General features: G+C 38.8%; 1 protein-coding gene across 14 annotated transcripts in view; it reads right to left on the bottom strand.

Annotated features, from left to right (window-relative positions):
- LMO7 (LIM domain 7) overlaps positions 1-26,633 on the bottom strand; it is a 221,190-nt gene that overhangs the window by 62,277 nt on the left and 132,280 nt on the right. For 12 of the 14 annotated variants that reach the window (XM_040266894.1, XM_040266883.1, XM_040266887.1 and 9 more), the window contains 3 exons: positions 7,959-7,989; positions 6,852-6,965; positions 2,679-2,877 (listed from right to left, as the gene is read on the bottom strand). Coding sequence is in view for 10 of the 14 variants with exons in the window: in XM_040266883.1 (XP_040122817.1) it covers positions 2,679-2,877; positions 6,852-6,965; positions 7,959-7,989 (344 nt within the window). In the remaining 4 variants the exon portion in view is untranslated. Of the gene's footprint in view, positions 1-2,678; positions 2,878-4,525; positions 4,586-6,851; positions 6,966-7,958; positions 7,990-26,633 lie in introns of all 14 variants that reach the window. The other 2 variants (XM_040266881.1, XM_040266882.1) reach the window with 1 other exon arrangement.

The raw sequence follows: 26,633 nt of genomic DNA, 5'->3' as shown, positions 1-26,633 counted from the left end.
CATGTGTTAGGTTCTTCAGTCCAGACAAAGTAATATAGTAGGTTGATAATTTCAACCTCTGTATTCACAGCTTTACTCACTCAGATGAATTATGAACTCAGATTTATTTCCTTAAAACTATCTTAAGAATCATCTGGGCTACGAAAATGTTACACCGAGATCACAAACAGCCAACAAATACAGCAGGAATTAAAAAGGTTAACTTAAATAGCTATTCACTTTTCTTTGTTAACATTTTTTTGAATTTTAATATATTTTATTATTTATTTTTAATAGAAAGATAATTGCTTTATAGTGTTCTGTTAGTTTCTGCTGTAGAACAACAGGAATCAACTATAAGTATACATGCGTGCATGCTCAGTCCTATCAGTTGTGCCTGACACTTTGAGACCCCATGGACTGCAGCCCGCCAGGCTCCTCTTTCCATGGACTTCTCCAGGCAAGAATACTGGAGTGGGATGCATCTCCTGCATTGCCAGGTGGGCTCTTTACCACCAGCGCCCCTGGGAAGCCCATGCATGGGAAGTCGCTTCAGTCATGTGGGAAGCCCATGAGAGAGAGAGAGAGAGAGAGAGAAAGAACATACATAGATATCCCCTCCCTCTTGAGCCCATGCATGTGAAGTCACTTCAATCATGTGGGAAGCCCATAAGAGAGAGGGAGTGTGTGTGTGTGTGTGTGTGTGTGTGTGTACATATATAGATATCCCCTCCCTCTTGAGCATCCCTCCTACCCCCCATTCCACCCCTCTAGGTCATCACAGAACATGGAGCTGAGTTCCCTGTGCTATTCAGAAGCTTCCCACTAGCTATTTATTTTACACATGGGAGAGTATCTATGTTAATGTTACTCTCTCAGTTTGTCCCACCCTCTCCTTCCTCCATCTCATTCACTTTTCAAATTTTTAAAAGCTATCACTATTCAAAAAGGTAAATAATTTGGAGTTATAATATTTGATGATTCATTTGACTTTGGAAAAACAAATTCAGTGTATACTGCTTTTATGTAAATTTAAATTAAGTAAACAGTGGTAATAAAAGGTGAATTCTAGATCATGATTGCATGCTAAAGCATTTAGAAACAAGTGTAATGTATTCCGAAGTGCCTTGAAAAATAAAATGGATAATTAATGCCTAGAGAACAGGAGCTTGGTGTGTAATAAAGGCAAGCATGGTAAATGTTATGATAGAACTAGGTGGCAGGTATGAGCATGCTAAGTCACTTCAGTCCTGTCCAACTCTTTGGGACCCTATGGACTGTAGCCTACTAGGCTGCTCTGTCCATGGGATTCTCCAGGCATTGCCATGCCCTCCTCCAAGGGATCTTCTTGAACCAGGGATTAAATCCATGTCTCTAGGTTTCCTGCATTGGCAGGCAGGTTCTTTACCACTAGTGCCACTGGGGAAGCCTGGCAGGTACATAGGTAGGCATGTAAAATTCTTCCAACTTTGCTGATGTTTGAAAATGTTCCATAATAAAAGCAGGAAAACATTTAAAATAAAAATATAATCAAAATAAACAAGCAAAGTGAAATCTCTAACAATCCAGCACAAACTCACAACCAGAACTCTCAATATTTTCATGTTGCTGGTGAGAGCACAGAAATAGTTCAAGAAACTTCACTTTTGGTTTCAATCTAGTCAAATCTGAATCACAAAAGGTTTACAGTCAGAAATTTCTGATGCCACCCAACAGCCATAGGAAAAAGACTTGTATTTAAATAATAGGTTTTACATTGGGATTTTGAAAGAAAACTCCTTCCCACAACAGAACGACTTTCAATTAACATGTTCCTTTCATACTTGTTCTGGGTTGACTTTGACCATGACAGAAGCAAAGGGTGCTTTCTAACACAATGCCAGTGTTGCTCCCTAATCAACCAAAGTTTAGCATAATATTCTATCAAGACAGACATCAATCACTTCTTTTCTTGGGTAGCAATAATTATCAAAATAGTTTCCTGTTTTTTCTTAGAAGCTTTTTCTTTTTATCATTTGCCAAAAAGAAAAGGGAAGAAAGAAGGTTATTCAGGAACTAAAACACACTTTTACAGAATCTTATTTACTTTCTTTTCTATGTCTAGATATATCAGTTATTAGGCTTCAGAGGCAGAGACTGTTACCCTGAATATGGAGGAAAAAGAATTAAGATAGACTGTCACTTATAAAACAGGTCATAGTTAACTGTCTCTTCCCTTTTGTTTAGTCGCTCAATTGTGTCTGACTCCTTTGGGACCCATGGACTGGAGCCCTCCAGGCTCCTCTGTCCATGGGATTTTCCAGGCAAGAATCCTGGAGTGGGTTGCCATTTCTTCTCCAGGGATCTTCCTGTTCCAGGGATTGAACCCACGTCTCCTGAATTGGCAGGCAGATTCTTTACTGCTGCCCTAACTTCTCCAAAAACAGATTTTGAAAAAATGAAACTATCACCCCTCAAGTGGCAATATAGTGAGGAAGGAACAAGAGAGAAAGAGAGAGAAAAAAGGAAGGAAGGAGAGACCTAAGGAAGAAAGGAAAGAAAAGACGCCCTCAATTCTATTCCAGTCTCCACGATATACTTCCTGGTGAAGTGATTGTCTCAATAATTTTCCCTCCATTTTTCTAGTCTCTCCCATTCCCATTTTTACCTCAATACACTAAGAAATAAAAATAAACTGTCCAGTCCAAAATGCAACTCACCTTCACGTGCCCCCCTCAACGTGATATCAGAGAAGCAGCTTGTGAATGACCTTGATCCCAAAGAGTCCAAGCTCTCAAACGAGTCCTCCCTCTTACAGTTGCCTGGAGAAGCCAGAAGCTCCCCGCGCTCAGGGCCCCAGATGTCGCTGTAACCACTGTCCCTGCCACTCCTCTTCAGGCAGCTGGACTCTTCAAGTGCCTACAGGGCATTTGTTCAGGAATAGTAAGTGAGCAAAACTTCCAAAAATGTCATCAGTTATGGAGTCTTTGTTTGCATAGCTCAAGTCATGCTATCTCTGATTAGATGAGGCAATGAGATTTCCCAGTGAAATGTCAGAAAAAAATTTGATAGAAATCAAAATATAAATCTGTGAATGTTTTCCCATGACTTAATACTTTAGCACTCATGTGACAACATGGAGGTACCCAGTATTATTTAGTAAGGTAATAGAATCTATTTAATAATGAGGAAATTTTCAATCAAAGAACAGCTAATAAGTAGAGTAACATTCAAGAGCTAAAATCAATTCCTGTTTAGTTTTCTGGCAATAAACATAAAAGGAGGCAAAGAGAAAAGTCAACCTTAATTTTGGTATCCAAAAGGAGAAAAGAATAAGATTGTATTCAGCCTACCTCCAGGAAACATTAGGGGTCATTTCTATTGAACAAATAAAAAATACATAACAAAGTTCTTCAACAAAAAGTTTTAAAAGAGAGAGGGGTAAGAATAACAGCTATACACTTCACAAACTTGTCTATTTTCACAGATTATAAAACTAGATTTGAACCAAGAAAAGCTCACTGGTTACAAAACTAGATCTGAAGAAAGCAGACTTGTTTGTTGATATATAAACATTTCCCCTGTATCTAGATGAAATATTTGTTTGGCTCCTATATCAGTTATATAGAAATAAAGTAAATGTTATTAACCATAGGTTTGTAAATCATATAGAACTTACTAAATAAGCATTTTTAACTAACTTTCCTCTAAGAAAGTTAATAGCAAAATGCAATTGGACTTTTAAAAATTAGCATTTCAGTAGAATTTATAAAGCCTTTAGCATAGTAAAGTCTTAATAAACATATACATATATATCAGTGAATAGTTAGCAACTCTATAATTTTTTAATACAGTAGAGGTAATTTTGTTACTACAGTAACAAAATTATTTTTTATTTATTATTATTATTTTAAATAATAATTATTTTTATTTTAATTATTATTTTCAGATAATGATACTAATACAGAGATAAGAATTCCTAGGTTCTTTAACAATCAAATGTAATACATGAACCTTTCATTAAATCATTATATAGACAAGAAGCTATGAAACAGAGTTGGGAAACAATTGGGATGTTTTGAATATAGACTAGATATTAAATAATGGGGAATATTCATGATTGTTCTTTGGTCTAGGAGACACTGTAGATATACAGAAAAATATTCTTACTGTTAAGAACAGCATACTGAGTATTTAGGAGTAAGCAACCTGAAATCTACATGAAATAATGGATAGATACCTAAATAAAGCCAATGTGGGACATGCTTAATGATTAAATCTGATGGAAAATAGGTGGGTATTTGTTACACGACTCTTTCAATTTTGAATTATGAAAATTTTCAACATGTGGAAAAAGTTGAAGAGAAAAGGTTTATAATGAATAATTAGCAGCTGTCTCAGGCATACTTTTGGCTAAGACTGAATGTCAATTTGTGGCTGAATTGTGTGACAAGTGTTTAAGTGCCAATAAGGTCCAATAGATTTATTTGAGATTTTATATATTTTATCTGCCACACACACCCTGGAATTAGACTTGACATCTTGTCATGCAAATGCAAGCGCCTACCTTGTACTCTATCTCCAAACAGATGAAGAAGCTGGGACCAGTGTTGGTGTCACCGTAATACTTTTCAAAAAATATAAAATTTAAAATTCTAAGTAAATCTTTAGATTCATCAGGTTTCTTAAACACATATTTGTTGAAGCCTTAGAGTGCAACACACAGGAAATGATTTTTGACCTAGTAAGTGTTAAAAGTTAATGATGACGTGCCACCATAGTTGTAAAAGAACTGGAGTTTGGCCCTGTTGCCTGGTTCCTACCCCTATCCCCACACCAAGGACTTTTCTCTGACAAGTCACCTAAAGTGAGTCACCTACAACTTATAGGATGACTCAAGGTCAACAGTTTACTGCAAGAATTAAAAAAAAAACAAAAACACAATATAATTTTTTTTGGCTGCACTGGGTCTTCATTGCTGTACTCAGGCTTTCCCTAGTTGTGGCGAGTAGGAGCTATTCTCTAGTTGCAGTGCACAGGCTTCTCAATGTGGTGGCTTCTTCTGTTATGGAGCATGGGCTCCAGGGCACAGGGGCTCAGTAATTATGGCACATGGGCTTACGTGCTCCATGGCACGTAGAATCTTCCCAGACCAGGGATCGAACTTGTGTCCCCTGCATTGGCAGTGGATTCTTAACCACTGGACCACCACGGAAGTCTCTGCAAGTATTTTTCTTTATTTATATTTTAGATTGGCCATTAACCATAACTAGTTAAGGGAGAAAAGTTTGATGAACACAACGATTTTGATTTTAACAGAACAGATGCAAAACATATACTGACATATCTCTTAGGGCTCTCCACCCACCATAATAATGGAATGGAACCACAGCTTTAGCTTTACCTATGAAAAATTCTTTGTATATCTACTCTGGTTTTGACACTGGTGGCAGGAAACAAACTCAAGTAAAGCATTCCCAGCACACTCTACGAAGGTTACTGAACCTGAGTCACACTGCCATAAAAAGAACCAAAGGCTGTAAAGAGAACACTAATGCAAGGGCCAAAGTCTCATGTTATTTTTAACTGGATGTTTTCTTAGCTGAAATAACTGTAAGGCAGACTCTGCTCATGCTCAAAGCCCGCCACATTCATCCTTCTGAGCCCTGCCCTCCACCATTGCACTGACCTACTTGTTCATCTGTCTGCATCAAACAATTGTGCTCTAAGGATGGTTCATCTCCCTTGTGTGAGTGTTTTCTCAACACCTCATATCAGGCATGGTATTATCTCAATAATTATCTGAATTAACTGTTTTAAGAATTTTAAATAGGATATTATCAACTCCTTATGATTTAAAAATAAAAATCCAGAAGGAATATGCTAATCTTCAAGACCATAATTTCATCTCTCTATAATATATATGGCTGGCCTCAGACAAAACTAAAGATGAGAGTAGTTATAAGGCAAAGAGATCATTTTCATCCTGGCCTAGAACGTCTATTTTCCAATCATAGTAACTAGCATTTATTATATCCTTACAAATGTACCAGAGATTAATGCTAAATGCCTTATGGTTACAGAATCATTTACTGATCATAAAGACCCATCAAGCAACTACTACTAATTAGATGGTGACAAATTATTTTGATGACATATTTTCTTCTGAATACTGAAGATTCTCCTACAGAAATACCCCCATGGCAATTAGTTCTCCCATTTGATCTTATGAATGAAGATCTGGCCAACTCTGGTTAGCCTTGGCACTTGACTCTCTTCAGTCTTTAAACACTCAATATCTGCAACACTGATTCCAAAATATGAAGGACTAGAAATGTGTTTAAAAGCAAAGATTCTAACTTAAAAATCTTATCAAGTTTCATGTAACAGCACTTACTACTCTTTAGAAAACAGACGTAGCATGGTAGAATTGTGAAGATATTGGAATAAGGACATTAGAGATATAGTGACCCATGGCAAGACAATAAGATAAAGAAACTGAGTAACATACACACATTTTAATAGCCTGAAGCAGTTACAGGTCAAGTTCATAATTAATATAGAAACAGTTGGGTTATATAAAGTGTTGAAGAAAGAAAGTTAATGAGTATCTCACTGAGTTACCTAAAATTAAGAAATAAATACCTATACCTATATTATATATCCTGGAAACTGGTCTGAAATACTCACTCCTTGGTGGTGACTTATGAAGTCAGCAGATAAGTAACAATCCTCTCTAGGCATCAGAGCCACCATATTTTGTAGAAAAAGTAAAAGAAGGCAGAGGGCATGAAAACAAGAGAAGAAGAAAAAAAAAAGAAAACAAGAGAAGAAGGGGAAGATAAGAACTATTAGTTAGAGTAAGTGTCTCATATAAATAAGAGTTTCCTTACCTTAGTCAGAGCTTGTCCTAAAAGATTCTCAAATGCTTTCAAATTAAGACAGGGACCATTATAGTAGGGGTTACTTTGTGCTTTCCTTCCCAGCCAGTACAAAGTTATCAAAACCTTAAAAAAAAAAAAAAATGCCATGAAACAACAGATGAGTCAATTTAGTAATTAACAGCAAGCTCAAATGCAAGTGAGCACTAGATAAAAGACCATATATATCTATCATTGAAAAGTAGATTTCCTTTTAAATTACATGAAGGAGAAGGGTCATCAAAAATGTTATTCTTCTCTGAGCACATTCTCACACCAAAAGCTTAGACCCTCCAACAGGTATCTGTACATTCTACCGGTACACATGAAGCAGGAAAAAATTCACAGGAAGGAAACATAAATTAAACTTTTCAGACAATTATTTGTCCATCAAACTTACAGACTAAACATTTAAAATCACTAATTCTCAGCTTCACATTTTTAAATAAAGCTGTCACAATTTTAGAAATTCTAATATGCAGCATACTATAGACATGTCTACACTGGCTAATTCCTCAGAGTTCTTAAACATTTAGTGTTTTTCCTTAAAGTCTGATTTTGGTGTCTTCTAATTTACTCTCCTAAAAATCCTATAGCCTGTTTATCTGCCTTTGCGTGCATGCTAAGTCACTTCAGTAATGTCCAACTCTTTGCAACCCTATGGACCATAGCCTGCCAGGCTCCTTTCTACACAGGATTTTCTAGGCGAGAATACTGGGAGTGGGTCCCCATGCCCTCCTCCAGTGGATCTTCCTGTCTCAGGAATCAAACCCACATCTCTTGCATCTCCTGATTTCACAGGCAAGTTCTTTGCTACTAGCGCCACCTGGGAAGCTCTTATCTGCCTTTACCACATTACTAACAAGTTAGGACTCACTTCTTAAATTTAACCCACATTCTTATACTATGAGGTCAGAGAATACACGTTTCAATCATATTTAAGCATATTTAGAATTTGTTTCTAACAAAAATTCCATTAGAAAAAGGATAGAGAATATATCAGATATTTTTAGTTCTCACTACCTTATTACAGAACATGTAAGAAACCATTTATAATGTTCCATTAAATATGTATCTTACATTTTTCACTCTCCTATCAGTCTCTTCTTGCCTGTAAAGAAGAAAAAAGAAAATATTCATTAAGTAATATCTATGAACCTGAAATTGTTAATTATTAACTAGAAAAAACTCATTTGCATTATAAAGTTCTATGAATATTAATACCACCTGGAAGTTCAGAAACTTTATAGAGTGTATTATCCATCAGAGGATTTTTCCATATTCATTTATTTCACGAAATATAATGGTCAGTTTTCTATTAAAAGCAAGGTTGTCTTTTTTCATTTATGACAGCTTGATTCATAAAATGTGCTATTTGCATTTTTAAAATTTTCATTTTAAACAATGTTTAAATTCAACCAAAAGGGGAAAAACATCAACATATGGTCATGGCAGAAAACAATCAGGAAAGGCAAAACATGTAAATAGGAAAAAACAGAAGTAATTTTGCACAGAGTTTTCTTTTCCATTGTGCCTGGTGGTTTTTCACTGAAGTTCCCCAGAGAAAATTGCTCAGAGACCAAACCCCTGCAGATGCTAAAAAGTGCAATTTTTTAAATGCCATAAATCTCTGCCTGTATTATAAGCATCATGAGCTTACCTGGTGGCTCAGAGGGTAAAGCATCTGCCTGCAATTCGGGAGACCCAGGTTTGATCCCTGGGTCAGGAAGATCCCCTGGAGAAGGAAATGGCAACCCACTCCAGTACTCTTGCCTGGAAAATGCCATGGACGGAGAAGCCTGGTGGGCTACAGTCCATGGGGTCGCAAAGAGTCGGAAACGACTGCGCGACTTCACTTTCACTTTTCATAAGCATCATGAGTCCTCCCCCACCCCGCCCCTATAAAAAGGCATGATATTTATGGGAAAAGTTAAAGAAACAGATGTCAGCACAGTGTGGAAGACAAACACACATGAGTTCATTAAAAACAGGTCACTCTAAACTACTGGTGCTTTCCAGAGATTTAAGCAGAATCATTGCTGGTTCAGGAGAGATACAAGACCCTGAGCTAGATACCCTTCAATGTCGCTTTCCAGTCTAAGAGTCATAGTAGTATACTTACAAGAAAAAAAAAAAACATATATATATATATACACACACACACACTGGGTTTCTTGGTGTCTCAGAGGTAAAGATTCTGCCTGCAATGCAGGAGACATGGAAATGTGGGTTCAATCCCTGGGTTGGGAAGATCCACTGGAGGAGGAAATGGCAACCCACTCTAGTATTCTTGCCCAGAAAAATCTCATGAAGAGAAGAACCTGGGGGGCTGCAGTCCATGGGCTGCAAAGAGTTGGACATAACTGAAGGACTGAGCATACACACACACAGTGTGTGTGTAAGACATAGAAAACATACACACATAACATATATACACAGGGAAACAAAGGGGAAGAGAATGAGCTCATCAGTAGAGACAAATATTTAACTTAGCTTTCAAAGAATCCATGAAGACAACTACGACCATTCCTTCCCATACAACAAACATGAACTGAAGTGAACCTAAGAACAACATGCAACTCCCGTCTACCACCAGAACAGCGTCACAAAAATAAAACTCATGAGCTCTCACCCTACTGTGGAAACGTAAATTCATACAACTACTTGAATACACGTGGTAGCATCTATTCAAGCTGAATATATATGCATATTCTATGATCTAGTAATTCCACTCCTCAGTATATATCCAGCAGAAATACTTACAGATATTCAGCAAAAGTCACACATGAGAACCTTTGTAGAAGCACCATTCATAATAGAATGAGCTGGAGCTACACTTAACATCTTTAAGAGCCGAATGGATCGATTATGGAATATTCGCACAATGAAATATTCTGTAGCAATGAGAACAAACAACCTGCAGCCATACGGTTCAATCTCACAAACAACTGGGAATCAAATGAAGCCAGACAGAGCACAGGCTGTATTATCCATTCACGTCAAGTACAAAAACGGGCAAAACAAAGATAAGATGTTAAGATTCAGAATAGTGTTCACTCCAGTAGGGAGGATGGAAGCGACTGGAAAAGGTGATGCACATCTGGGAGCCAATTATTTCTTATATTTTGATCTGTTTGTCTAGTTCTTATATTTTTAACACACTGCCTACCTATGTGCATTCCATCTCTAAAGTTTGGAAACTGTACACTCAAAATACACATATAGAAACAGATACATATTTCAAAAAAGCAAATAAATTTCACAGCCCAAGTACTTAAACCAGGGCTTATCTCTTCAGTAAAAAGAAAATTATACTGTAAAAAAAAAAAAAAACCAACATTTCCAAAGAAGTAGGGGTAAAAAAAAATCACTAGAAAGCAATAATAAAAAATAACAAAGGTATAAAATATATAGCCTCCTTTGATATTAATGGCCAACATACACACCTCAGACATTAATCAAAGAACAAAGAACCATCAATACTCAGCACAAAGCATATACTAGGCTGAAAACCACCACACTATTAACATTCATTGCAAAGCATCCCACTTTTCTCATAAGCACCCTGAGGGCAGAAGGAACAACAGAGCTCTCTCGAACCCCTGACCTCCTTTCCACACAGCCTTCAGCTTTCTAATCCAACACACTCATTGGCTTTTTATTATGATAAAGCAATAATTGTAAACACAGGGTATGGCCTATTTGGGAATAAACACTCACAATAAACCGTGACCTTGGCACTACAACCTTTCCCTCATTTCACATTCCTGTCTGAACATGAGCGTTTATAACATGCTCTTGAACACGGTGACACACAGGCCGGCCAAATTGCTGTTCTATCACTGAAATGTAATGCCAGGAATTCAAGTAGTCAATGATTTGCAGGAGTCAATAGAGGCCAGCTTCTGATACACAACAAACACATCCCACTGCTTGGAAGTCGAAAACTAGGCAGCTCCTTTTGCCTGCTGTGGCCACAGGGTACAACCCCAAAGCCTTTCAAAGAGAACAAGCATGAGAGCTGAGGGGAAGCTCATGGTATCAGACTCTCCATGCACCATCCAAGATGCTGCCAGCCCAACAGAACCAAAAATTAGACAAATCCGATCTACAAATAGATTAATCCCTTATAACAGATATTTCAACTGTTGAGACAGTATATATATAACATGGATAGATCTAGAGTCTGTCATACACAGTGAAGCAAGTCAGAAAGAGAAAAATGTCATATATGAACGCATATATGTGGAATCTAGAAGCACAGTAGAGATGACCTATTTGCAGGGCAGGACTAGAGATGAAGACATAGAGAATAGACAGGTAGACACAGGGTGGGAAGGGAGAGTGGGACAAATTGGGAGATTATGATTGACATATATACACTTCCAGGTAGCTAGTGGGAACCTGCTGTAAGGCACAAGGAGCTCAGCTCAGTGCTGTGATGTACAGGGGTGAGATGGATGAGGGGGCAGGAGGGAGGTCCAAGAGGGAGGGGATATATGTGTACAAAGAGCTGATTCATTTCACTGAAGTGAACACATTGTGTTACTTTCATAGCAGAAAGTAACAAAGCAATGTGAAGCAATTATATTCCAATAAAAAAAAAAAAAAGGAGGATGGTCTTTGGGTCAGATTTAAGTCCCAAGAGCTATGTTCATCTTGGCAATTTAACTATCGATGCTTCAGTCTCTTTCTGGAGAATCTGGAAATAATGGCCAGTATTTCAGGAAATCATCAGAAAAGTACCCGGGTACTTAGCAGAGTCCCTAGCCGTATGCTAAGTGCTCACTGAACACCAGTTATCACCAGACTATAAGCTGTGTGAGGGCAGGGATCATCTTACTTACCAAGTTACCCACAAAGGCTTCCTAATGAAGCCATGCTGGACTGCAACATTTAAGTTGCAACCAGCCTGCCTGAGATTCCCCATCTCTCATCCCTGCTTAATTTTTGTATTATAACCATCAACTGCATGCATTCATTTATTATCTCTTTATCATCCGAAAGGATTTTTTGTGATTTTATTTATCATCATACCCCAAGTGTCTTAAGACAGGGTCTACCACCTGACAAGGACATTAAAATACTTTTATTAAAAATGTCTAGCATGGTGCATGGCACACAGTGCTTAGCAGCACTAAACTGAACTCATCTTTTGAGGTTACAGAAATGTAAGTTAGCAAGAGAAAGCCTGAAATGATAAAAGCTCAGGAAAATTCCTGTGTGATGTTAACAGTTAAATTGCATTAGCTTACTTACAACACCCAATTTTGACTCCAATTGCCCTGATGTTCATAACTGTGCTTCTTTGTAAAGTTACTTTCTTTAAAACTTCAATAAAAGGAATTATTTATAATAATAGATCAATAACCTTAAAAAGGCACAGATTCAAAAACAAAGAGGAGCTGCAAAGTGCTGAGTACAGAGATTAAGCGCTAATCTCTGTGATGTAAAAGCTTCCCAGCAAAGTTCTGAAAGACAAAGGCCAAAGAACCTAAATCTTCCCTGGCACCCAAATTTACCATAAAAAGGGACAGAGATGAAACATGAATAGTTTGAAAAATTACTATGTTGAATACTTCTCTGTGTATCATATACTAATTTAAATATTGTGTTTAATACTCAAGAAATGGCCAAGTATAACATAGATATCATCTTCCACCCTGTTAATGGAACAGCTCTCATCATCGCCTCACTACCCAGCAAACGACCAGAAGACATGTGCTAATCACAGAGCTCTGAACTTTCTGCCAGAGGCCAGGAAGAAAAGAGCCACAAAAGCTCAAGAATGCCCATCTATGAACAAGATCCATCAGTAACCACCTTATCCTAACAGTTTCAAGGTAAATATAGAACTAGGAAGCTCTAGGTCTGAACTTTTCTTTATTCAAGGCTATTTTAAGACGGAGGAGCCTGGTAGGCTACAGTCCATGGTGTTGCTAGGAGTTGGACACGACTGAGAGACTTCACTTTCACTTTTCACTTTCATGCGTTGGAGAAGGAAATGGCAACCCACTCCAGTGTTCTTGCCTGGAGAATCCCAGGGATGGGGGAGCCTGGTGGGCTGCCGTCTCTGGGGTCGCACAGAGTTGGACACGACTGAAGTGACTTAGCAGCAGCAGCACAAATCATCAATCAAGAAGTACCGTATCTGGGGCTTCCCTGGTGGCTCAGTGGTAAAGAGTCCGCCTGCCAATGCAGGGGACACGGGTTCGATCCCATATCTGGGAGGATCCCATACGCATGGACCAGCTAAGCCTGTGTGCCACACCTATTGAGCCCTCATGGTGCAGCTACTGCAGCCTGTGTGCCCTAGAACCCAAGCGCTGCAACAAGAGAAACCACTGCAATGAGAAGCCTGCTCACTGCAACAAAAGCGTGGTCCCCACGCGCCACAACTGGAGAAAAGCCCATGCATAGCAACAAAGACCCAGCACAGCCAAAAATTAATACATTTTTTAAAAAAGGAAGAAGTACCCTATCTAAGGAAAAGACCAAGGAAATAAACTCATTTGGATGCTCTGGCTTCCATCAGGAAGAGCCCATGCCAGGCAGCTCACCTAGGAGGGCAGGCTCTGGGGTCAGACCTCCTGGTGTGATTTTTGGCTCCACTTGTAGGAGCTATGAGAATGTGGTCAAGGTATTTAACACTGCATCTCCATAACCTCACCTGGAAACCACACACCCGTCTCACTAGGCTGAAAAGAGACATCTGGAAAGTATTTAACTCGAGCAGATCAAGGAAAGAAGACACTTCAAGCCTACCCTCTAGTCATCCATCTCAACCACACAGTGTGGTGGGGGGAAGTGACTAGGGGACAGGCACGTTCCCCACACGTTTTTCCCCTAGAAGAGACATTTCTGTGAAGCACAATTCAAGACACTCTTTCATGATCTGCTTTCCTTTCCCTGTTTCTCTGAAAGCTTTGACAAGAAAGTATTTCAAGTATAAGGTCAAATAAAGAGCAAGGCAAACTAGCGTGGTACTACTGCTGTTGGCCAAACACCCACACTGGCCCCAAGCCAGCCCTACTCACCCGCCCTCTATCTACCAGGGACTGCCCAGGCCAACACCCTTCCATTTTCCAAAAGGTCAAAAATCTGAGGGGGAAAAATGTGTGTATGTGGCCAAAATATATCTCCCTCATATCTGATACCAAAGTTTGGGGACAGAGTGTTAAAAGGTGAGATTCTCCTTTTATTATAATTTGGTACAGCCAGCTATACTCTAGGACTTCATTAAAAATATTTCCAATATGTTCTGTTTCCCCAACAAGCCCACAAGCATGCACCCACCTCAACCTCTCCAGACATCTCTCCTGCGGGACTGTAGAGAGCTAGGACCATACCTGACTCATGGCTGTACCCCGGAGGGGTCAACCACAGGCCTGGCTGAGAGCCGCCCAGCATTCAAATATTCACATATAAGTCACCTAAGCTTCCTTGGTGACTCAGTGGTAAAGAATCCACCTGCAATACAGGATACACTGGTTCAATCCCTGGATTAGGAAGATCCCCTGGAGAAGGAAATGGTAACCCACTCCAGTATTCTTGCCTGGGAAATCCCATGAACAGAGGAGTGGGCTACAGCCCATGACTCTGCAGAGTCAGACACAACTGAGCAATTAAACAACAACAAAAAGTCACCTAAAGCCACTCACAAAGCCAGTCCAGCAGATTAAGGACAAAGAGTTGGAAGAAACCGTCACCCTCAATGAGATAAAAGCTTCACAGAGCTTACAACCAAATCCCACTCTCTTTTCATGTTCATCTTCCATATTTTGATGCATCTTTTCTTCAAGGTACTAACTTCTCACTGGTAGCACTGCAAGACTCACTCTTCTCATATTCTGCCCCAATCTCAATCTCAAAACCCCCTAAGCCCTGAATTCTCTGTGCCCCAAAACCATCCCTCCTCTCAAATCCCAGCCCCCTCCCTGCCCACCTCAACCTCAAACACAGCTGTCTTACTGAACCATCACACACGGAAGCGTGTGATTGAAACCTCGTGCTGGAATTTCTGATAGAAGATCTTTGCTTCTGGTACGATGGGAGATTTCCCTACATCCTGACAGGAGAGATGAGCAGTGGTACCACCGTCCACTACCTCCAGCTTCTCTGATCACAAGGATTCAACGGGAGACACATGTATAATTTCCTACCCGACCAGGTCTCCTCTCTGCCACACACACTCCCCGCTCTTTCTGTCCCTAATCCTACAGTCCTGATGATCCCCTTTTCTAGGCCTCAGATAAGCCTCTACCTTTGTTCCTCAGAACAACTGCAACTCACTGGGGTGATTATGCCCGCAGGCATCCACTTCCTGAGGCCACTTCCCAGAGAAGGGCGTGGACCCAACCCTTAGAGTCAGCGCTAGCCCTGCCCTGCCCTGCCCTGCCCTGGGCAGCACTAGCTGACCCGGTATGCTGCTAGGGAAACGGGGCTGACAGAGAGAAGCTGGCCTCGCATGATACTTGGTCCTCCTCCAAGCCACCAAGTTATCCGTGCCCTCCAGCTGTTGCTTATGAAGTCTGGCCACCTGTTCACAACGTTTTTAAAAATGGCAAGAAATGAGGCCCTGAATCATGATTTCCTAAGTGGTCACCAGTAGAAAGAGTGTGTGGGCTGTATCTGCTTTCAATCTGTCAGATATGTGTGCGGTGAGGCAGCAAGCATGTGTGTGGCTGGGGGAGACGGCTGAGACCATTCAGAGCAGACGCTCTTCTCATAATCGCAGTGGCATCATTTTCTATAACAGGACAGGCTGCCTCCAAATGGAGGGGAAAGGAGGAATTCTTCGGGTTGTTCAGGATACTGCATGAAATCTGAAGAAGCATAGTGAGAAAATGGGCTTCCCGGGTGGCTTAGATACTAAAGAACCTGCCTCAATGAGGGAGACCTGGATTCGATCCCTGGGTCAGGAAGATCCCCTGAAGAAGGAAATAGCAACCCACTCCATTATTCTTACCTGGAGAATTCCATGGACAGAGAAGCCTGGTGGGCTACAGTCCATGGGGTCGCAAAGAGCAATTTCTAACACAGCTGTATCTGAGGGAAGAGCCTGTTTTTATTCCAAATGAAGGCTTTTCGGAATGTACCAGGTAATGGCTCCTTTTTCTATTAACAGACATTTTTATTTATGGGAGCTCATCCACTGCATCCCATAAAATCTTTCTCTAGTGACTGGCAAATACAAGGAGGAAGATATGTGTGGACAAAAGTTAAAGATGAATTCTTAGAATACTGTATTCTTTCCTTCTCTCTGAAAGTAAGCTGCATTTTTAAAAGTGAAGTTGAAACTCTTCCTTTCCTCCCACCTTCATCCCTAAAACTGAAACTGTATTCCATTTGACATTCTTCCAGTAACGTGACACACACGTGACTCGTAGCTTTTGACCTGCCATGGCTACAGAATGAGCTCTACCTGACTGTGGCAACTGTAGAAACGGCACTTGAGAAAATAACACCAAATCTGGAGATAATTAGTGAGCACGAATAAACTTGATGATTTCTGTACTTACCTATGTGAGAACAAACTCTTGGAAATTCGACAGTTTTTGCCCTAGCAACTGTAACGCTTATTCCAAACATGACAAATGAGTAAGTACCAGCTCGTTAAAAATAATTTGTTATTAAATATCATACCCCTCCCACACGCTACTAAGAATAGCTAAGTTTCACTTAAAGAGAAAGGGGGGAAAAGAAAAAAACATGCATTCGAAGACACCGGCACACATTCCCCCTGAGAAAATGCACCTGAACAGTGGTGCTGCAGGAACTGAAGGTGGGGGTTTGTTTCTCTCTCAACCACAGACTGTTTGCAAATCTTCATTTCTACTTTTTTGGAATATGTTTGCTATTATATAAAATGATTTCACAATTGAGACTCACACATGCATATCTCCAGTTAGATGGTAACCCAGAAATAGACAATTCCTGAATACAGAATTTAGTGTCCATGATGCACGCTCTTTTTACTAAATGGAGTTATGACCTTCAATTAGATCAAATAATTAGATCAAATGCATTCAATTATACCAAATATATATCAATATTAATACTTATCAATTATAGCAGAGGCTAGAGCTGGGTATCAACTACAGATCTACCCATCATTTTACTTTTGTAGGTAACAGTGCCAGGTAGCAGCAGTAATGGAAACAGTGGGTTTGGTTTTTAGACATGGGAGGTCTGAGACACATTACAGACAAAACAGAAATGTGAAGCAACTGGTAATTAGACATACAAGGAGGATGCTCAAGCTAGAAATCTCAAGTTGGAGATATTAATATAATCTGGGGAGTTATCAGTATAAAGTGTAAAGTCATAAAGCTACAATGAGACAAGTATAGCTAGACAAGAGGTCTAGGATTGATTGAGGTCTGAGAAACCCAATGCATAAGGGCTAGAGGTAGAGGAGAAACCAGCAAAGCAAAGAGAAGGACTAGCCAATGTGATGGGAGCGAATGCCAGAGGAAGGACAGACAGACAGAGGGAATAGTCCAAAATGTTATTGAGAGGGAAATGAGGATGAGTGCTAGGGAATTACTGCTATATTATTTTCTTAACCCTTATATCTTACACACATATACACAATTATGAAATTATTATTTCTTTCCAAAGGAAGAAAAAGAATGAAGTATTAACATCAACAAAAATCGCATCAAAACCACTAATGTTTCTAATGAGACAATTTAAGAGAATACTGAGCTACATGGCTCAGGTGCCCTTGCAGACTTTTGAGTTCATGCTCAGTAGAGCCAATAAGAAAAGTTCACTATTGTTATAAATCTTCCATACTAGAACAATAATGTGCCAAGTGAAGAACTTTTCAAGTCAGTATTTCTCAAACTGTGTACCATGAAGCAGGAGAAACTAGCAGACTGAATGGAGCATAAGGTCAAAACTTTTTGCCAAGTGTTGCATATTCTCTTCTTAAATGTACATAATAGAAAACTGAAGTTAACAGGAGATCCATTTTACTTACACTAAGAAAAATTTACTTTGTCACATTTTTTGGCACAAATCTTAAGGGACTCTGATATCAACGAAGTATTTCCCAATTGTGTTCTCTTTAACTCTACTTCATGCTTAATTATATAATGTATATTAATAATAATTGCCTTATTAAACACTTTATATTAATCATTATGTTGACCATACTGCATTATCTCCTTTAATCCACACAATACTCTGATGATTTACAGAGTAGAAAACTTGGACTCCAAAGGCTTAAAGATTTTCCTAAAGTCACAAAGCTATTTAAGACTTGATGTGATCCATAGTTTTCATAGACTGAGAGCCATGAACTAAGATCCCTGACTTAGCGTTAGTATAGTCACCCTTTCTACCTTAATATATTTTTAATAGCTTACTTCTTTCTTAATCCTAAAAAATAAGTCTCTCTGTAATACCCTGAAATATAAATGTCTCTCGATATTCTCTCCAAGTGTTGGCTCAAAATCTATCTATTGCATTAACACTTTCTTGCCTAAATCTGTCCCTCAAAGACAATGGCAAAAGCTCCCCACTTTTTCTGGCAAAATCTAGATAGGTATTGTACTATCTTGAACATACAACCCACTATGGATTCTGCAGATAGAAAATTGTCAAAGCATTTTCTAAAATTCTTCTAAGTTAATGAAATATATCACAATAATTCTCAGAGAAATGCAAGGCAGAGATTACCTGTTCTTACCACAGCTAAGCCTTCATGAGTATGGTTTCTAGAAGGCAAGTATCCATCAAATATAAATAAAAAGATTATAAATTAAGCATAAACAAGATTAAGTGGGAAAACATTTTGGTTAATTTCCTGAGGTATATTTTCTGACCTAAAAAAAAAAAAAAAGCAAAAAAGAGAACTATATCTACCTTCAAATTTGTGAAAATTAAACAAAAATATTTAAAGTGCTTAACATGCAAATACTTATTTTCTTTCTGATGAACATAAAAGCATAAGGTGTAAATTCTTATTAGTAAGTTATTACATCATTACACCAATTCCTTAGCTGTAGTTTATATTAAATGTGCTATATATATATAATACAAACCCACATTGTCAAGGAAGTGTATTCCAAACTACTGATTCAACTACACATTCAAAAGTCTCCATGTTGCTTATATGTACATTATTCTCCCTTGCCTATAGGTGAGACTTGTTTCAAAACTTTAATTTCCACCATGGGAAAAATCAGTACCAGGCCCCCCCTCAAAAAAATCTCTAGCCCAAGTTCATCATAAATCACTTTTTTAAAAATATAAGTTTATTTATTTTAATCGGAGGCTAATTACTTTACAATATTGTATTGGTTTTGCCATACATCAACATGAATCCGCCACGGGTGTACACGTGTTCCCCATCCTGAACCACCCTTCCACCTCCCTCCCCGTACCATAAATCTCTTTTGAACTAAATTTTGCTTGTCCTAGATAAGCCTCTTTTATCTTAGTGTTTTTAAAAAAATCACCAAATTTCTCACAATTTTATCTAACCCAAAGGTTCATAGGGGCAACATAAATTTAAAACAGTTTCTTGACAATATTACCCTTTTGAACCTTACAATTCTTCTTTGTGGGGGATTATCCTGGGCATTGTAAGATGTTAAACAACATTTTTGGCTTTATTCACTAGATACCTCCCCTCACCCTAGTCAGTACAATCGGAAATGTCTAAGATGTTACCAAATACTCCCCCCAGGGGAGGGAGGAAGCAAAACTGCCCACAGTTGAGAACCACAGTTCCACAGATCCACAGTTTCAGAGGATCTAAGAATTTAATGAATTCCTCTTCATAAAGTATCCTTAAGGTTCCATGGGCCTTAAATTAGCTGAAACCAAAACCAATCTATCTCACTGGTAGATGTAAATGAAGTATAAGGAATGGACTAATTGTCTGAGAAAGATAAAATATTAAATTGAAAACATATTATGATTTATCTTCCTTGCAATTTGTATAAAGCTCCCTTTCATTAGAGAGTTAATACCATGCATTATTTCAAATTTTCCATTTACACCTTCCATTGATGTGCCATTTCCTTCTTAGTCTTCCATATAACACTTCAAATTTCAGATTATCAAACTATCACCAATCACTCTGTATAAGTCACTGAGAAAGAATGGACATGCTTCAAAGGAATACTATAATTACTTCCAAATTCAGATTAATATAACGCTGCCTTCTTCAATTAACTTTTAAGTTCGATACACATTCAATCCCGATGTCCTTCAGAGCAGTTTACATTTCTTACAATCAGTTTCAATTTTCCCACTTTATTTGTGAATACCTTTCGAAACTTCCAAGATGAATGAATCTAATGAGTTTTTTCTTGTTCTCTCTGCCTTCCACTACATTCAGTCTGAACCGAATTCAAATAATACTTCCCAGGCAAATTTTCTCAGATATGCCCTTTATATTCTCACTGGCATTATCTCAGCCCAGAATTTAAATTTAATGTCTTTTTGAGTGCATGTATCATTAATCCCCAAGCCTATTCATCTTTTCACATGCTCTGCACTGATGAAGGGTACCAAATTTCAGAGCCAGAAACCTAAGACCTAAGCCAAACAACATCTCCCTCAAACTCTCACTTCCCCACCAACCAAATCCTATCAATTCTAGCTCCTAAACCTCTCTGTGGTGGTTGAGTCGCTAAGTCGTGTCTGATTCTTGAGACCCCCATGGACTGTAGCCTGCCAAGCTCCACTATCCATGGGATTCTCCAGGCAAGAATACTGGAGTTGGTTGCCATTTCCTTCTGTAGGAGATCTTCCCAACCCAGGGATCGGACCCAGGTCTCCTGCATTTCAGGCAGAGTCTTTACCGACTGAGCCAGGAGGGAACCCCTCTGGAAGTCACCTTTTCTCACTCAGGTGTATTTCTCTTTGGTCTTCACCCACCGCTCCTCCTCCTCCCCAGAGATTCCCGAAAACCCTCTTAAAATAGAATCCTCTCTCTGTCTCCTATCGTGAAATTCTTTTTTCTTATGGTTTATTTTCTCAAGTAAAGGTCAAAATATGGCGTTCACATTCATCGTCTGCCCTCTCTCAGCCACCACATTTATTGGCCTGCCCCAGCACAAGCCCAACACTCTTTCTATAAAACGACCCTGGCACTCTCAATAGCCATGAACTCTCCCACCTCCACATAAGAGATAATAGGAGGTTTTCGCTACCTGGAAGGCCCTTGACTGTTCTCCATTTTTGAACTGATTGTTCTTTCAGATTAAACTCAAATGTCACCAGCCTCAGAAGCCTTCCTATCTTCTAGAGGCTTCTCTCATGTGAGCCTGTGGGTACTTCCATGGCTCTAAAAGTGTCTGTTGCTCAGTCTGGTCTAACTCTTTGCGACCCCATGGACAATAGCCTACTAGTCTCCTCTGTCCATGGAATTTTCCAGGCAAGAATACTGGGGGGGGTGGGGGGAGGGACGGGGAGGGATAGGGGTTGCCATTCCCTTCTCCCAGAGATCTTCCTGACCCAGGGATCAAACCCAGGGTTCTTTATCCAAGAATGCAGGTAGATTCTTTACCATCTGAGCCACCGGGGAAGCCCCAAGTAAAAGTGCTAGTCGATCAGTCGAGTTTGATTCTATGCAGCCCCATGGACTGTAGCCCACAAGCCTCCTCTGTCCAGGGAATCCTCCAATCAAGAATACTGGAGTGGGTAGCCAGTCTCTTTTCCAGGGGATCTTCCTGACCAAGAGATTGAACCAAGCCTCCTGCATTGAAGGCAGATACTTTACCATCTGAACCACCAGGGAAGCTCTTAAAGCACTCCATTAAATTCTCTTCCCAGTCTCTCCCACAAGACTGTGATCTTCATGGACTGTGAACTTCATGAATTCAGAGACAGAATTCTGTTCATCTCTGGCTAAGTACTTAAAATACAGGCACTAAAATACCACTAGGAAGAAAAGACTAATTTCAGCCTCTTCTAAAAATCTATCCTACCATCACCTAGAATCCTATCTAAGGGGCCATTTTTTACCACAACGTTTACTCCCTCTCATTCCCACTAAATCCTAGGGCTCTCCAGGCTTTATCTTGAATTAATTTTAGTTACATCTCCATTTCCATCTTTTAGTCATTTCCTATTGCATCCTGTTCTGACTTTAGTCAAACAAGTCTAACACAACAGGACCAGTTTACCCTCACTCCAGAGCTAAATATATTCTATTCCTTCAGCCTCAAATGCCCAGAAATTGTTACATATTTAACTCTTAAATGTCAAATTCCAGGAAACTCCCATAGGACAATGCCATGTCTCTGAAACACTTTAGAGATCCAATAGCTCCTATAAATATAGAGCCATACCATTATTCATCCACTTATATCCATTATTGACATTAATATACTTTGTGTATTTGTCTCACTGCCTTCAAAGTTACCTTTGAGGACTATTTTCCCTTCATAAACATTATTCATATACAGCTGACCCTTGAACAACACTGAACATGTAGTACTGTTCAATTCAGTTGCTCAGTCGTGTCGGACTCTTTGTGACCCCATGGACTGCAGCACACCAGGCCTGACTGTCCATCACCAACTCCCAGAGTTTACAAACTCATGTCCATTGAGTCAATGATGCCATCCAACCATCTCATCCTCTGTCATCCCCTTCTCCTCCTGCCTTTAATCCTTTCCAGCATCACGGTCTTTTCAAACTAGTCAGCTGTTTGCATAAGGTGGCCAAAGTATCACATGTTAATTTCCTGTTTGTTTGTTTTTTTACAACATAAAATTTCTTTATATACTCAGAATTGGATTAGATGTTTCAAGCCTCATTTAATTTTATTTTTTTAATCACTCATAACTTATTTCTTATATAATTTTATTTTTCCTTTGTATTATAATCATTATCTACCTCTCTTTTTTTTATAATCTAAGTGTCAAAATGAACATGGCAGTTACCATATTAAAACACAATAACTATATATTACTTTCCTTTGGTATACAAAATCCTTGGATGGTACAGAAGTTGCATTCTGAGGTATATCTATGCCATTTTGGTTTTGATGCATGGGAAAAGTTGCTCCAAAAATTGATATTTTTCTAGTCATTCCCTATATCTCCCCTTTATGATACATTTTTTTAGATTAACAAGCGAAGTCTCTTAAAATGTAAGTACTTCAGAAGGAATAATAAATCGAGATGCCTATTTACTAATTTAGTAATGAGCCTGACAGCTGATTTAGAATAAAGCTGACAGTGTCTAGTTCTCTGATGGACCTGGAGGGTTTCGAAGACAACAGGTATATACCCAGAGGTAGTTGTGAGAATCAGTAGGAGTGGGTTGAAGAAAAAGTGTTTTTTGTCCAGGGCTGGTATCACATGTTATATTTTCCCCATGCTCATCTGTATTATCTACATTTTGGAAAATTTGTTGATTGTATACTAAAAGATTCTTTTTGTTACATGGTAAATTTATTCTATTGCTATTAATTTAGATGGAGAGAATAATATAGTAATATAGTAGAATTTCATGAGGAAGACAGATTTATACCTAAGATTCACATAAGTCAGAGAATAATAACCATTTTAAAAATAACAGTGCATCCTGTATGGTAATAGGATGCATTTAGTGAAACAACTCCACATGTAAATGGACCCTCATAGTTTGAACTTATGCTGCTCAAAGGTCAGCTATACTGGGGATTTTGCTGAATATCCATATAAGATGAAGTAAAAATATCCTATCTTCTTAGGATAATAATGCTAAGAATAATAATACCTTCTCTTTGAAAGGTTCCCATTGATTTATCCCCTAGGATAGAGATTCTCAAACCAGAGTCTCCACACCATCAGTATCTACATTACCATAGAACTTGCTAGAAATAAAAGTCCTCCAACCCTACTCCATACCTAATGACTCAGCAACTCTGGGGTTAGGAGTCCAGGAATCTGAGTTCTGCAGGTGATTCCGATGCATGCAAGTGATTGAGAGTCACTGCCCTAGAAATATACCAAAGTTAAAACTACAGCTTAACTGAAACTATAGCTTCAACTAGTTAAGCTACTTCTCTGAAAAAAGAAGTTCAATGGAAACATAATTCCTCTAGCCTCACCCAACTAGAATTAAAGACAAACAAAAGCACAAAGAAACTCAGAGTTAAGTGAAAAGCCTGAAACTACTGCCAATGATTTTCAAGTGTTGACTGAAAAACCTCAGTGTGCTTCACTGGGCTTGGGTGGGCTTAAGAGAGCACCATGAAAAGGCATTCAATTTCCTGCTGTCACTGCTCACTAAGTTTGGGTCTTAGGATGTCTTGGTCCAGGGATCTAAAGAACAGGCAAGATCCCGAGTTCACTACTTAACACTTCGTGAGCACAAACATTCCATGCGATCCAGAAGAAAACACCCAAACATAAAAACACATCATGTCCACAGAACGGAATGTTTCAAGAAGCACAGAAGTGATTTCTTCTGTAAGTTTTCTGAAAAGTCAGCCACCGCCACTTTAAAGGAATGAATGTTATTCAGAAAGTTAAAATAAGTTAACTTTGTTACAGTCATCTTATAATTTCCTCATAGTTTCATGCATTTCTGTTGTAGTCTCTGAAGAAGGGTAATTGATGAGAAACTAGCCTAAATGTTATTTTTTTTAATCACCTAATCTCTAATTTGTTTTCCCCAGTTAACAAGGAGGTCTGGATTAAGTATCATTGGAATAATTCATCTGGTGAAAGATTAAATGAGCATGACTCTAAAGTCACCTTATTAGAAAATCCTACACACAAAATTATAATACCAAAATAGCTTCCATAAAAATAGCTATGTATATTAGACTTGTAACACACCACCAGCAAACATCAACACCGACCAATTTGTTGAAAATAGGCACAAAATATGGATTAAAAATGTGGAAAGGCTGCACAGACAAACTGCCACTGGTAAATTTCCTTCTTTATTTCTAAATGTGAAAGTCTGATTCCAAATATGAATTCTATTCTAAATGTGAAATAATGTGAACATATTTGGGTCTGCTAATTAAAAGAAGGTAGTTGTCCTTAAAAATGTAAGTATATCTCTTATTTTATTCAAGTTACTAATTCTGAAGTAGAATAATAAGCTAAAATATAGATAAAGTATCAATTTAATAAAGAAAATAACTCACTGAAATAAGAAAAGGTTAAAGCTAGGTGAAATTAAATGTTTTTTTTAACTTTTTATTTTATACTGGAGTATAGGATAGCTCAGTTATTAAAAATGTCAGTTATAAAAAATGAATAAGTCTAGAGATCTGCTGGTACATTATGCCTATGGTGATGACTGAGTCACTCAGTTGTGTCAAACTCTTTGAGACCCCATGAACTGTAGCCCTCCAGGTTCCTCTGTCCATGCCTATAGTTAACACTGTCTTAGGGATTCCTTGGTGGCTCAGTGGTAAAGAATCCTCCTGTCGATGCACAAGGCGTAGGTTCAATCCCTGGGTTGGGAAGATTGCCTGGAGGAATCATGAAAACCCACTCTAGTAATCTTGCCTGGGAAATCCCATGGACAGAAGAGCCTGGCATCCTACAGTCCATATGTTCACAAAGGGTTGGACATGACTGCAACTGAACACACACACATGCATGGAAGCATTTAATCATCTGATCAAAGCAACCTACTTTGAATTCAAAACCATATAAAACCTTAAGAACAAAAACTAAACCATCAATTCATTTGTGAGGATGAAATCTAAATGCAAAGACACAAGCTGTGCCAGCCAGCAGCCTGTCAGATGGGGGGCAGATGCAGAAGAGGGGAGGCCTCACATGCATAGACACAGAAGCACCCCAACCTTCAAAGGTCAATATGCCTCTCCCTTCTGACACCTTACTATGAAATACACTAAAGCTTCAAATCACTGAACGTGTTTCAGGAGATAAGCTTACCAAAACAGTTTATGAGTCTAATAGAATGTAACATTAATCCCAACAGCTAGTTTTATTAGTAGATTTAAAATCTACCAATCGTAGAATTTTATCTCAAAATATGCTTAAAATACCGTATCAAAGAGAACCTTCCAAAGATGATCTCTCTACACCCTGACTTATTTTGTCTGATAATCCTATCACATCTCCCATTACCTTACATTTCTATGCATTACTGTCCTCTCTATTAGAATTTATGCCTAAGGTGGGCAAGACTTTGTCCTTTTAACCACAAAACTAGATCCTGAATCCCTAGAACAGTGCCATGCCCATAGTAAGAACTCAATAAATACTTGTTAAACTCATTCATTTATCCATCCATTTACTGAATCAACTCCCTGGTGTTGAACCTGTCCTAAAATACTGATAATTTTCCAACCTTGAAGAGAAGTGAGAACAGTTTGGTTATAAAATCTTGTCAAGCTGAATCAGATGTTTTGTAGACTCTGTGGGTTTGTTTTCCAATGCTGTTGTTTGGGAATAGGGTTTGCATTGGTGGGGGAAAAAACAGGGAGATAAGTACATTTTGTTATATGAATTTGCAGTGTACCTGAAATAAGCTATTCTAAGGGGGCTGCAGATATCTTTTTCTGGAAGGGTGGCTTATGAGAGATGCAGAGCTTAGATTTTAAAGATATTGAACAGATAGAAAAGGGACAACTTTTGCTCATGTTGTAGGAGAATGTACAGAACAAGTGAGTGGAGTTAGCTGTGGCCAACACTGGGCCCAGACTGTGACTACCACACAAACAGGGTTATTTACGATTTATCCAAAGCTCAGGACACACAGTGATGCTCGACTGTCTAAACTGATTTGAATATGCAACTGGGTCCAGAG

Source organism: Oryx dammah, unplaced genomic scaffold, assembly GCF_014754425.2.
Source record: "Oryx dammah isolate SB20612 unplaced genomic scaffold, SCBI_Odam_1.1 HiC_scaffold_24, whole genome shotgun sequence".
Lineage (NCBI taxonomy): Eukaryota > Metazoa > Chordata > Mammalia > Artiodactyla > Bovidae > Oryx > Oryx dammah.
This window is presented reverse-complemented; position numbering and strand designations above follow the sequence as displayed.